At 29.1% G+C, this 13,334-nt stretch overlaps 1 protein-coding gene across 1 annotated transcript; it reads right to left on the bottom strand.

Annotated features, from left to right (window-relative positions):
* Window positions 1–1,781: 1,781 nt before the first annotated feature.
* Window positions 1,782–6,992, bottom strand: LOC105109163 (auxin efflux carrier component 2-like). Its single transcript, XM_011003773.1, has 6 exons — window positions 5,870–6,992; window positions 5,616–5,748; window positions 5,428–5,513; window positions 5,133–5,290; window positions 4,299–4,375; window positions 1,782–1,848 (listed from the first exon to the last, which is right to left on the bottom strand). Exons 1-6 carry the CDS (start codon window positions 6,990–6,992, stop codon window positions 1,782–1,784), a joined length of 1,644 nt encoding a protein of 547 aa, XP_011002075.1.
* Between the last annotated feature and the right edge of the window lie 6,342 nt (window positions 6,993–13,334).

Here is a 13,334-nt window from a genome sequence, read left to right as displayed (position 1 = left end):
TTCTTTTTTTTTTAATTTTATCATTTGATATTAAATTTTTTTATTGAGTTATCATACTTTCATGACATAGATCATGAGTTTAATGGGTTAACTCTATTTAATAGGTTAATCTAGTTGGCTCAAATCTTTTTCACTTAATTAACTCTTTTTTTTCCAAATTCATCATTTAATATTGGGTTATTAACGATAAACTAAAAGAGGAAAGGGTTTTATTATACCCCTCCTTATAAATAATTATTCAACTTAATAATGATTTGCTTTTTTTTTCTTTTTCTGTTTTTCTTTTGATTATTTTTCAATCAATATTTTTTAAAATATTTCATCCTTTAATATTATATATTTTTTATTAAGTTATAATACTCTCATAACATGGATAGCAAGTTTAACAGGTTAATGAATATTAATAGATAAACCTAGTTGTCTCAAGTTTGTTTTTCTTTTTCTTAATTAACTTTTTTTTTAGTTTTATCATTTAATATTGGATTGATTGAGAATTAGACTTCATGATTTTTTTTTGTTTACTTTTTATTATTTAATTTTAGCCTCATGACTAGGGAATCATGTTTAACAAGTAAACTTGAGTTGACTCGAGTTGTTTTTTGTATTATTTTTTTAATTGATTTTTTTTTTAATTTCATCATTTAAAAGTGAATCGATTAGGAATTTAGCTTCATAATATTTTTATTTATTTATTTATTATGGGGGTATCTTGATCTCACGATCAAGATCTCAGGTTTTGACAATTTAACTATAGTTAAATTAGGTCATTTTTTTATGTTTATTTCTAAGAGGTTATCTCGATCTCATGATATAAGTTACATGTCCTTCAACATTGAATTTTATTTTTATAGGTCCTTCAATATTGAATTTTCTTTTTATTAGATTGTTCTCATCTCATGACTCGAGTCGTAAGTTTGGTGAGTTAACCTAATTGATTCAAATATTATTTTTATTTTTTTAATTGACTTTTTTTTTCTCATTGTCATTAGCTAGTATTATGTTTGATTGAAAATTAGGCTTTATGATTTATTTAGGTTTATTTTTTACTAGGTTATCTCGATCTCATGATGTAATAATAATGCTTAACAGCTTAACCTAGGTTGCTTGACTTATTTTTTTTTTTTCATTTTTTTAATTAGAATTTTTAACAATTTTATCATTTAATATTAGATCTGACAAGGCTAATTATAAATTGAGCTACATAACTTGTTTTGATTTGGTTTTTATGGAGTTATCTTAGTCTCATGACCAAAGTCATACATTTAGCAGGTTAACCCTGGTTGAATCATGTTTTTTTTTCTATGAGGTTATCTCAGTCTAATGACTTGAGTCATGGGTTTGGTGAATTGACTTGGATTATTTTTTATGTTCTTTTTTTAATCTCATCCCTTAAAATAATTGATAATTATTTTAAGATTAAAAAAAATATCATCTTAAAATTTATTTTATTCAAGCTATGCTTTTATAGGTTGTAGAGATTACATTTAAATCTACAAGGTAAATTAGATTATATTAGATTAATTATCACAGGATGAAGATTTTTTTCCGCTAGAAAAAACATTAGTAATATTTTAATATCTATTTTACTGCTTGCTAAAACTTGATGAAGATGGACGGTACAAGTGAAAGTAGATGAGAAACACAAGTGAGTGTATACACTACATTTGTAAATCACAACCGAACCCCATAGCAAATTTGTCCTTGACTCCAGCCTAGCTATGCAAGCCATCCTTGAATTCTACATCACTTTACTCTTGTCTGCCTCTTTCTTCATTTCGAAATTAAAAGTCCAAAAGCACATAATATATTATTGTAACAGGCAAGGCAACCACCATTCCAAAAATGACCCTACAGAGAAGCAAAAACGTAGAACTTGAGCATTTTACTAGCTAGCTGATGTGATATATGATGGCATGACTCTTACCATTTTTAAGATCTTTGCCATGACTAGTGGAATATTAAACTATGAGAATATCGCTTAGCCAAGCTAGTAGCTATGCATTATTTAGTCAAATAAATTAATTCAAAAATGAGTTCATTCAGCATTGTCTTTCTAATTTTTATGTAAAGATCAGAGATGCAAGCCCGGTGCATGCCCATCATTTGATTATATTTTGCAAAGAGAAAATGTTCTTGCATGCAACGCTTTTCATGTAAGCTGGTGCTGAGAAGGAAATGTTAACGAAGGAGGAGGCAGTCGTGTGGTGATGATTCTAAATTTCGGCCTATTACTTGCTAATGTCGTGTTTGTAGCTAGATTATGTGTGTTGTAATTTATTTTTGGATTCCCGTGTAAAAATATAAAAAATATAAAAAATAATAATAAAATAAACTAATTTAAAAATAATAATAGTAAAAAAGAGGATGTCAGAATGCTTAGAAAATGATCAAAAAAAATTAGTTGAGGAGGTTTATAATTACAAAGATTAAAATTTGGCCATATTTTGTTGACTAATGAGAGCCCTGTTGACCAAAAAAATTTAATTTTTAGGAAGAAAAGTCCAAATTAAGATGTTTATGGATTCAATTAAATTTTAATAAAGGTTTAATTGAATTTATGGAGGTTTTGATTGCAAGAAAATTTTATTTTTGAGTTAATTTGGGCTTTTATTAGAAGAAATTAAAGTTCTGGGGTCAACATATAATTTTTGAAAGTTAATTTGGTCAAATCAGGGGCTTAATTGCATAAATATTGAAGTTTCATAGCCAATTAGGGACTTAATTGAAGAAATCTGAAACCAAGGACCAACTTGTAAAGCGCGCGCCAATTGAAGACTTGATTTTGAATCGGATGCGTTTTGGTGCCAATTCTAGTTTAAATGAAACGGCGCGTTTTGGGAAAAACGGTGTCATTTCATGCACTGTTTTTTTTTTAAAACGAGAAAACTCAAAACGGTGCCGTTTTGAACGGCACCATCATCTTCTTCCCCTAGACACGCAGAGAACAGGGGAAGAAAATGTGTTTTTCTCCTCTGTTTTCACCAATTTTTTTACCGACATTTCACCTTCAAAAAGACGCCGACACAACCCACTTTCCACGTGCTGGAAGAATGGTGGAGGGGCAGCAACACAGTGGCCACCCTAGCCACATCCCCTCCCCTATTTTTGCCTATAAAAATAAGGGAGGCAGCAACAAAAAAAAAGAGGTAAAAAAAGAAGGAGAGAAGGAGACCAAACCCGAGAGACAGACCGAACGAGAGAAGAGAAGAGAGAGAGCAAAAAAAAAGAGAAGAAGAAGTAGAAAAGTGTGAAAAACAGAGGAGAGAGAGAGAAGAAAAACACAGCAAAACATCGACCACCGTGTCTCTGCCGCCAGCAGCACCACCTCGACGCCAACCCCAGGTAACCTCCGGTTGCCCTGTCTCTTTCTCCTTTGCTTAGTCACCGTCTGCATTTGCATGCAGAACATGAATTAATTCATGTTTTGCATAGTAACCGGCCCATTTGGTTTTGGGCCGGGTCCAGTTCATTTCAAAAAAAAATTAAAAAATTAATTTTTTTATATATTTTTTTAATTTCTCCTCTTTTTTTTTATACTTTTTGTCTTAGTATCGATCTGTATTTTATGCCATAAAAAAATACAAAGCTGGTATGAAAAAGATCCGGTTTTTGTTGAAACTTACAAAAAAAATGTCTTTGTGCATACGACCAAGTGTCTCAAAGCTAAAAAAAAATCATATTGTATTTTTCCTACATTAAAAACAATATTTTAGCATGTATTTTTGGCTTTAATAACCAGTTTATTAAAGTCAAGAGAACATTGGCCAAAATTTCAAAAACAACAAAAAAAAAATTATTTTGTTTTGTTTTAGTATCAGGGATTATGAGGCTATACGTAACACGTATTCCTGATATTAATAAAAAAAAAGTATTTTTTATTTAACGACATAGAACAACTAGGGTTTTACCTGATAAGATAAAGATCTCCTTACAAAAGAGGACTTTTTCTTAAACCTTAGATAGATATATAATTAGGCACCACAACATGATTTCTTATTTTATTAGAAAAAACAATGTAGCCTACCTTAAGTAGAGCGTATTTGGAGTACTAATACCTTCTCTTTACGCAACCAGTCTCCATACCCGATCTCTGAAACCAGTTAGGGTTCCTAGTGATCAGAATACTAGGTGGCGACTCCTAGTCTATATTTTACTGACAAAAAACAAGAATTTCTTGTCTTTTCATATCTTGCTAGAAATGCACCACATTTTATTATTTTATAAATGATAGATGATCGCCACGACATCACACACATACAATACTGTGCATAAATAACAATAGAGTATGAAAAACTTACGAAGTGCTTTGTATATTGGCGTGGAGATTGTACTCCTTGGCAAATATGAAAGGAAGAATGCCTGATGGAAGGGCAGCCTGCCAACAGGTCATTGAATTAATCTAAGTAAGTCAAGCCTTTTTTATAAATACTGAGAAATAAACTAGGCATTTATCCACAGAGAGAACATAACTACAATTTCCAAGTATAATATAACATATATAAGAGTATTTTAGCATCATGTCAATATATATTAACAACTACATACTTGTAGATTTAGTGACGGGTTGACTAGCTAATTGTAGTTTATTTTGATATTACCAGCTACATACTAGATTCAGTGACGGATTAAGATCTAGTGACGAATTGACTAGCAAATTATAGCTTATCCAAGAGTCTATATATATATTAGCATCTTATGTATAGATATTAACGACTACACAGTGATGGGTTAAATGACGAAATTAGCAGTCAATTATGGTTCATTCAGGAGTTTAATTAATGAATAATTTAGTATTTTTAAGGGTTGTGTTGGAAGATATTTTTTATTGTTTTTTAAATAATTTTTTGTATTAAAATACATGTCAATAAATGTTTTAAAAAAAAAATATTTTTGATATCAACATATTAAAATGAATTAAAAATACTAAAAACATATTAATTTAAATTTAAATTTTTTAAAAATATTTTTAAAACATAAAACTAAATAAGCTTGATGATGCTTGTATACATTTTTATTATAATTTATACTATGAATTAACAACCATTTAGCCTTTCATTCTCGAATTTTATATTTTAAAAAAAACTACAGTGTTAGAGCACGAATACGAGGACCACCTGATAGTGGTTTGTTACCTGAACAATGGCTACACGTAGAAGATCACCGCGAAGACCAAAAGCAAGAGATGCTGCGGCCATTACGGCTGGTCCTGTCAAGAATTTAATAGCCATAGAAATCAACGCTAAAACCTTTCCAGAAGCTATGACCTTGGGCTGTAACGCTGCAAATAAACCTGCACATTATTTCAAATAACTAGTAATTGATTAATCGTTCAATTAATATTATTATAATAAAAATACTATAGTTTTATTAATTAAAATAAAAGTTGTTGATTAAAGATAACTAATTAATTAATAACGTATAACGTACCTAGACTGAACATAGCCATTCCCAAACCAGCATTGGATAATATTTTTACAGATCCATCCACGATCAATGGCAACTTGATGCTCCACCTGTATGTGTTTTTGTTTCATGATCAGTATCCATGGTGTGTGTGTGTGTGTGTGTGTGTGTGTGCTCAAGCTAAAGCAGCAACAGCAAAAGCTTCCAGATACCTAAATGATATCAAAGACCACAGCAAGCCCAGCAAGCTTGCGTAAGTATTAGGGTTTCTAACGAGCTTCCTCCCCACCATCATAGCGATGAGTCGAGCCAAGACAGTCGCTGGAGGCATCTGTTGTTTCTTCGCTGAATGGAAACAGAAAAATGATCTAGCCAGCCAGGGATTATGACGTATAATCCTAATTAACGGCTAGTAGTAATTATATGATTCATTCTTGATGTATGTATGCAAGTAGCAGTATGGTACCTGTTGAAGCAGCAGCAGCAATGTTGTCCTGTTGAGGAGCTGCTCCATTGAAGGGATCAGGGAAGGTGTGACTGCCATTTATTTGATCAGCTTTCAGATATCTATGATCAGAAATATTAGAGGAAATACTTGAACTCCAAACAACCATGTGAAGGTCTTTGTTAGGTGCTGGTGCCCCACCACCTTGCTTTTGTGGTACTACACAGCTTGGAGAACCTGGAAAAGCAACTCCATTTTTCCTTCCCATTTCCTCCTCAAGATTTGAAGAAATCCTTGGAACAGAATTCCTTGAAGATTGTAATGAGTAAATGTCTCCAAAACTATTAGTTAAGTTAGAAAGATCTGTCTGCCTGTAACTTGAAGCCCTTGGTGAGGATTGTACGGAGAAAACCTCTACGCTGGAGAAGTTTGAAGCCCTTGGTGGAAGATGAACACTTAGGTCCGGGTTCCATCCGTCGAACCTGTCGCGCGATGAGAAATTTGAGGAAGTTGCACTTGATCTTCTTACCACCACTCGGAGCTTGCCATCATCATCAATCTCAGCATCCGTCTCTAGTGGTTCGTGACCACCGAGAGAAACAACAGCCGAATCAACCTTGAAAGAGGAAATAGAGGCAGCTGTTTCAGGAAACTGCCCGGCAACGAGTCTCTTTGCACCTCTGTATTCAAACATGGACAGCAGCAGAGTGTACCAAAGTACGCTCTGCATGAAACAAACTTGAATCATAAGAGGCGATGAGAATTCTCCATACATGGATTTCAAAAGAGGGACGCCCATGACAAGAGTGTTGGGAAGAGTAGATAGAGAAAAAAGAGTGATTGTCCAGTCAAGCTCACCACGTCTGGTGGTGGCTTGCCAAATGAAGAGAACCACCAGAACCGCCACTTTTTGGAGAGAATCAGCAGCGATGAAGCGTAAGTTCATTTTATAAGGGTTGTTAGAACATATAAAATCAAAAACGAGAAAAGGAGTTGCAAAAACTGCAACAAAACGATTGATGCCCGCGCACTGATCTGGTGTAAAAACTTTCCACCATCTCACTGAACCATAGGCTAATATCATTGCAACATAGAGAGGAACCAATGCCGAAACAACCTGGTAAATGTCCTTTCCGGAAATCATGGTTAACACAAAAGCACTTGATCAGGGATTGCAGAGAAAAGTATATAGGCTCATGTGCTGTGGGATTTCTCACTGTTTTTCTGGAAAACGGAAAATATGTATACATATAAGGTAAAGTTGTTTTGATTTTCTTTTCACTATGTTTGTCTTAATTTGGCAACATAACGCATCATGTGGATTATTATTATTATTATTATTATTATTATTATTATTATTATTATTATTATTATCATAAACTTATAAATGACATCCATTCATCTGAATTCAAAGATTTCAATTTAACCAGCATGACGACAATTCTAAAGAAATACCTAATTAAAGAGAGGATCTAAGTGCTAAAAAAAAAAAAAACTTAGGAGGGATTTCTTACCATAAAATAAGAAACAAACAATCGGAGATTATAACAAACATATGTTGTTTGATATTATGATATCTTCTGGTTTTTAAATTGTTTTTCATTTAAAAAAATATTAAATTATTTTTTTATATTTTTCAATGATTTTAATATGTTAATATAAAAAAATAAAAAATATTATATACTATATTACTAAACAAATTATTTAATTGACCATCTCCTTTTGGTGATTGAGGTCGGGCGTCTTCTTGGGATTGACCATCTCCTTTTGTACCCATTTTCTTTCCTTTCTTTTTATTTATTTATTTAACAATAATCACTCATATATATTCAAGACTCTAAAAAAACAATATTTTACATCGTTAATTGTCCAAAAAAAATGATTTCTAATTCAAACGTTCATTCCTTCCTTTTATGATCGTTGAAATTTAATTTTGCAACAAAACCTTTAAAGTAGAAAACTAGTTAACAAAAAACTAAAAAAAGAAGGGTTTTTATTGTATCCATCTTCACAAATTAGCTTTTTTTTCTTTGATTTTTTTTTCTATTAATGCTTTTTTAAAAAAAAAATATTCTTTAATATTATATTTATTTTTTATTGGGTTATTTTATTCTCGTAACACAAATTACGGGTTTGGCAAGTTAACTTAGTTGACTCCTGTGTTCTTTTTATTTTTTTTCAATTAATTTTTTTTCTAATTACATCCTTCAATATTGTATTGATAGGAGATCAAACTTTATAATTTGTTTTGTTTACTTTTTATTAGATTGTGCTTATCTCATCACCTGAGAATAGTAGTTAACCATTTAACCCTAGTTGACTTATGTTATTTTTTGTTTTCTTTTTTAATTTTTTTAAATTTTATCATTCAACATTGAATTGGTTAATAATTGAGTTTTATAATTTATTTTGATTTGTCTTCTATAAGGATATCTTAATTTCATTATCAGGATTTTGAGTTTTGGCATTTTAATACCGATTAAATCTGCATTTTTTAAGAGGTTATATAGATCAACATACAAAAACATTCAGGCAAAAACCAAAAAAATAAAAGGAAAGAAAAGAAAGAAAGGATTTTGTTTTGCCAAAAGTTTTTAAGCAAAAATAAAGTTTGTGTTAATTTTGGATATTCTTAAAATATTATTTTCAATATTAATTTTAAGAGAGATTACATGGTCTCTATTTTGATTTACTTTTGTATCTTTTTTATAAATTGATTTCCCTTTAAAATTCAAATCAATATCATTAAAAGAATTTATAATTAAAATTAAAAATTAATTTAACATTGTAATTGAATTCGATTCACAAGGTTACAAACAATCTATTACCAATAAAAAAATTAAATATGTGAGATGTTGAAAAATAAAAAGATAAGGTGATTTTGAGTGTGTGAAATTATTTTATTTTTATATTGAGTATTTTATTTAAATAAATATCTGGGACTTTTATTGCATAATAAAGTATGTAAATAGATGTGTATTAGTAAAATATTAATATGTATGTTGATATAAACACTAATATATATCTAAAATAATATTCGTTCAAGAATTGGTAAGTGTGCTCCAGGGAAGTTCAGCCCAAAAGGCCTCGTGGGAAGAATGCCATGCACAAGGAACGTAACTTCGCTGTGATCTCACACTTTGACCTTATTTTTTTTGCATGACCAATGTAAGCTGTTTTAACCTCTTTTTTTTTGTAATCTATAATTTGGACAGGTGGGCAGTTTGATATGGTATATTACCGGGAGTATAGTTGTGGCTGTTGGTTATTTTTTAAAGTGTTTTTTATATAAATATATATATTAAAATTATTTTTTTATTTTTAAAAAATTATTTTTTATTCTAACATATTAAAAAATATAAAAATAACAAAAACATATTAATTTAAAATAAAAAATGATTTTTAAAAAAAATTACATTTAAAATACGCAAACAAACACATCTCATCGCTTTGCTACTCGTCCGAAGAATCACGAAGTGTAAAAACAGGTGTCTGACATGGGTTATGGAACCCGCATGAAGAGCAACGTGGACATGCATGAAGTGCAACGTGGACATGCATGAGGCCAAATCAAGCCGAGGAAAACAAATGGCTACGCCTAGCTAGTTTACCTGGATTTCTTTCTGAGAACAGTGAGAAAAAATAATTGGTAAAATAATAGAGTAGAGAAAATATTTATAAAAACAGTGCAATTTTAGAAATAATAAATGATAAATACAAATCGAGAGTTGCAATTGGTACCTTTGATTCCAGAGTATCAGCTCGCACCTAGGACGTGCTCTATTCCTTTTTAGGGTTTGGTAGGCTTGGTTTCTGTGTACGGACAGCTTGCTAGTATATCAATTTTTTAAGCTATTACAGAAAAATCTGAAACGTTTCGGTGATTTACTGTGATATATTATTAGTTTTATAGTTGGGAATATATTGGAGGACATCTTTTTAAAAACAATAAAATAATTATTTTTTTTAAAAGAAAAGAAAAGTTGAGTTTTTGGTGAGGGGCTTTTTGATCTTTTCTAAAAAAAAAAAAAACCTACAGTAAATTACTAATCATGCCCCTTGAAGAGAAAAAAAAATGCACATGCTTAGATGATTTTTTTATTTTTTTATTTTTTAAATAGTGAGAATCCCAAAAAAAAAGGTTAATTTCAAGGTTTGTTAAGGGATATTTGGTAATTTTTAATTATTAAATATTATTTAAAAAAAAAAGCTGTTAACGACCATGGTAAGCTCTTATGTTGTTCACGTTGTGCCTGAGGGCCCGTCTAGTTACCAGAATCATGCTTTCACATGGTATTGGATGGTACATGCTCACGGAGAAGTTCTAGTTAGGTGATGGTAAAGTTTTTCTTCTTTCTTTTCTTTTCTTTTTTTTCCTCTCGTGCCTTTGAAATTAACGCCTACCTTTTAAATTTCAAAAAACAATTGTGTCCTTTGATTTCTTTTTTATCTATTTTTAACCCTCTTTCTTTTTATTACTATTTATTTGGCTTTTGATGTTTTTTAATATTTAGCTTTCTTTTGATTTTATCTTGGGGTATTTTATTTAATTTTATTTTTTTATCTGATTTCATCTCTCTATTTTTAATTACTTTATTTCTATATTTTTATAACTTTCTTGATTATTATTTTTTTAATTCATTTTTTGTTTTTTTTTATTATTATATTCTTATCATTTGCTTGATTTATCTTCTCTTTTTTTTTAATTTTGTCTCTTAACATTTAACATCATTTGATTTTTTCTCTAGTTTTGGTTTTCATTCTTTAAATTATTTTTTTATCATTTTATTAGTTTTTTTTCAATACAACCACTAATTATTTTTTTTCATTTTATTTTTATATTATATTTGGGTTGTATTATTTGATTTTTTTAATTGTTTTACTGTTTGATTTTTATTTTTTTATGGTTTCTTTTGGACCACGCAATCTTTTATTGAAAATTAATTAGTTTTTTCTAACTTATCATTTCACGTTTAGTTGTTAAGCCCTTAGCTTCATTGTTTGTTCCACTTTTTTTTTGTTAATTTATCATAATCTTATATCCTAAATAATAAATTAATTAGATTAACCAGGGTTGACTTTAATTTTTTTCTCTGTATATTTTTCTTTACAATTTCATCATTTGATATTAAATTATTGGGTCTTGAGCTATGTAATTTGTTTATTTTTTTTTCTATTTAGTTATCTCAAATACAGGTTAAACTTGTATTTTCTTATTCAATATTTTTTTTATTTAACTTTAGTTTTTTTTGTTATGTTCTTTTTTTGAAAGTCTAATTTTTTTTTTAATCCTAATATCATTATGTGATGGCAAATTGGCTAAGTAAACCAAGATTGACTCTATTTTTTTCTTAGTTTTTTATGGCTTTTATTTTTTTTTACTTTCACAATTTTGCATTAAATTATTTCCCTTGAACTTTATCATTGTTTTGCTTTTCTTTCTATTTTGTTATTTTGAGGATGGACTGGTCAAGTTAACTCGAGTTAACTTATATTTTTTTCTCAATGGTTTTTTATTTAACTTTGGTATTTTCTGTGAGGTTCTTCTTTTGAAAGTTTTTTTTTTTTTGATCTCATGTTGTGAGTGGTGGGTTAATCGATTTAATCCAAGTTGACTTGGATTTTTTTTCCTTAATTTTTTGTGATTTTTTTCGATTCATCATTTGCATTAAATTATGTCATCAAGCTCTCATTTTTTTCACTTATTTTTGTTTAGTTATTCTGAGAGTGGTTTAATAAAATTAACCCAAGTTACCTTGAATTTTTTTAACAATTTTTATTGAACTTTTGTTTTTTGTGCTAGGTCCTTTTGAATTTTTTTATATATCTCGATGTCATGTCACAAGTAGTGGATTCATCAAGTTAGCCCAAGTTTACTTGATTTATTTTTCAGCTTTATATGTTTTGAATATTTTTTTTTGTTTTAATCTTTGATATTAGGTTATTACACTATAAACTTTATATTTTATTTTATTTTATTTTATTTTGGAAGTTATTTAAGTTTTATATTCTTAAATAACATTTTAATAAATTTAATTTGGATTATCTCATAATATTATTATCTAAGGATTTTTTTGAACATTGAAAAAAAATTAGCTGACCCACAACGCAGCACGGGACATCCATACAATGAAAACCATACACCAATTAATTTGCTGGCCTTAATTCTCTCCATTGTGCTATAAACCTAAAAGAAAAAATTGATCGCTTTACGGTGAGGTCACCGTACAATTAATTTTCAATTCATATCTCGCTAAATTATATATTATGTTCAATTTTGATTTTTTTATGCTGGAATTACAATCAAATTGTAGATGTCATTTGTGATTTATTAAATTATATTATTTTTAAAATATTTTTTATTGTATTATTTTACCAATTATTCTTTTCACTGGAATACAAATCCAAACAACTCAATTTAACCGGAATATATTAATAATTAATTATTTTTCTTGATTTTATTATGCAGTACGTTGGTTTCACTGTTTTGCGTATCTGCAATTTCTTTCACTCTCGTCTTTGCTTTTGCTTGTTTGGCTGCACTTATTTCACCTCTTGCGTAGTGGCTGTTTAGTGCAGGTTTTTTTTGTGAATTTTTAATTAATTAAATTTTCCCAGCAATCTCAAAATATATTATACACATCAACATATTTTCCATCAATGTCTATTAAGAAGCATGAGAATGTTGAAAAAAGTATTTCATCAATAATGGAGATTATGGAGCTGGAATTTCTTCTTAAATATTTGCAGGCTCATCGATTAGCTGTTAGCTAAAATAAAAGTGAAAGACGGTTCTAACAAAAAAAACAATTTTAATAAAAAAAATATAGCACTAAAAATCATAATCTAGCAATTATAAAAAAAGACTTGTTTTCTTTCTCTAGTACTTAAATTCAACTTTTTATTTACATACATATCACTTCCACAATATTTTATTTATTTATTAAATTTGTAGGGTATTTAATAAATCTAAAAATTAATTATAATATACATAACTGCTTTCTCTAGTACTTGAATTCAACTTTCTATATACATACATATCACTTTCATACATATCACTTTCATGATATTTTATTTATTTATTAAATTTATAGAATTTTTAATAAATCTATAAATTAGTTATGATATGCATGACTGCCTAGACACCCTGAGTTATCAATACATACATATATATATATATATATACACACATATACATATATGTATATGTATATATATATTCTAATTTAGCCTTTAACCTCGCTCTTCTCTTCCTGTTCAAGGAAAAGTTACTCGTTGTAACACAAGTTTCATTCTTCTTCTTCTGGTATTAATTTTTTATCATTACCTTTAAATTTCGAAAACAAGGATTGAAGCTATTCTTAAGATAAACCCCATATATAACCTTTAAGAATCAGACAATTACTGATCTTTTTCGCAAGACTTGGGATTTCATCAAACATTAATCATGCCCACCAACTTCAAACTTCACTCTCAACAGCTGTCG

Source organism: Populus euphratica, unplaced genomic scaffold (genome assembly GCF_000495115.2).
Source record: "Populus euphratica unplaced genomic scaffold, PopEup_1.0 scaffold207.1, whole genome shotgun sequence".
NCBI lineage: Eukaryota > Viridiplantae > Streptophyta > Magnoliopsida > Malpighiales > Salicaceae > Populus > Populus euphratica.
Note: the sequence above shows the minus strand (reverse complement) of the source record. Positions and strands in the feature narration are given on the sequence as shown.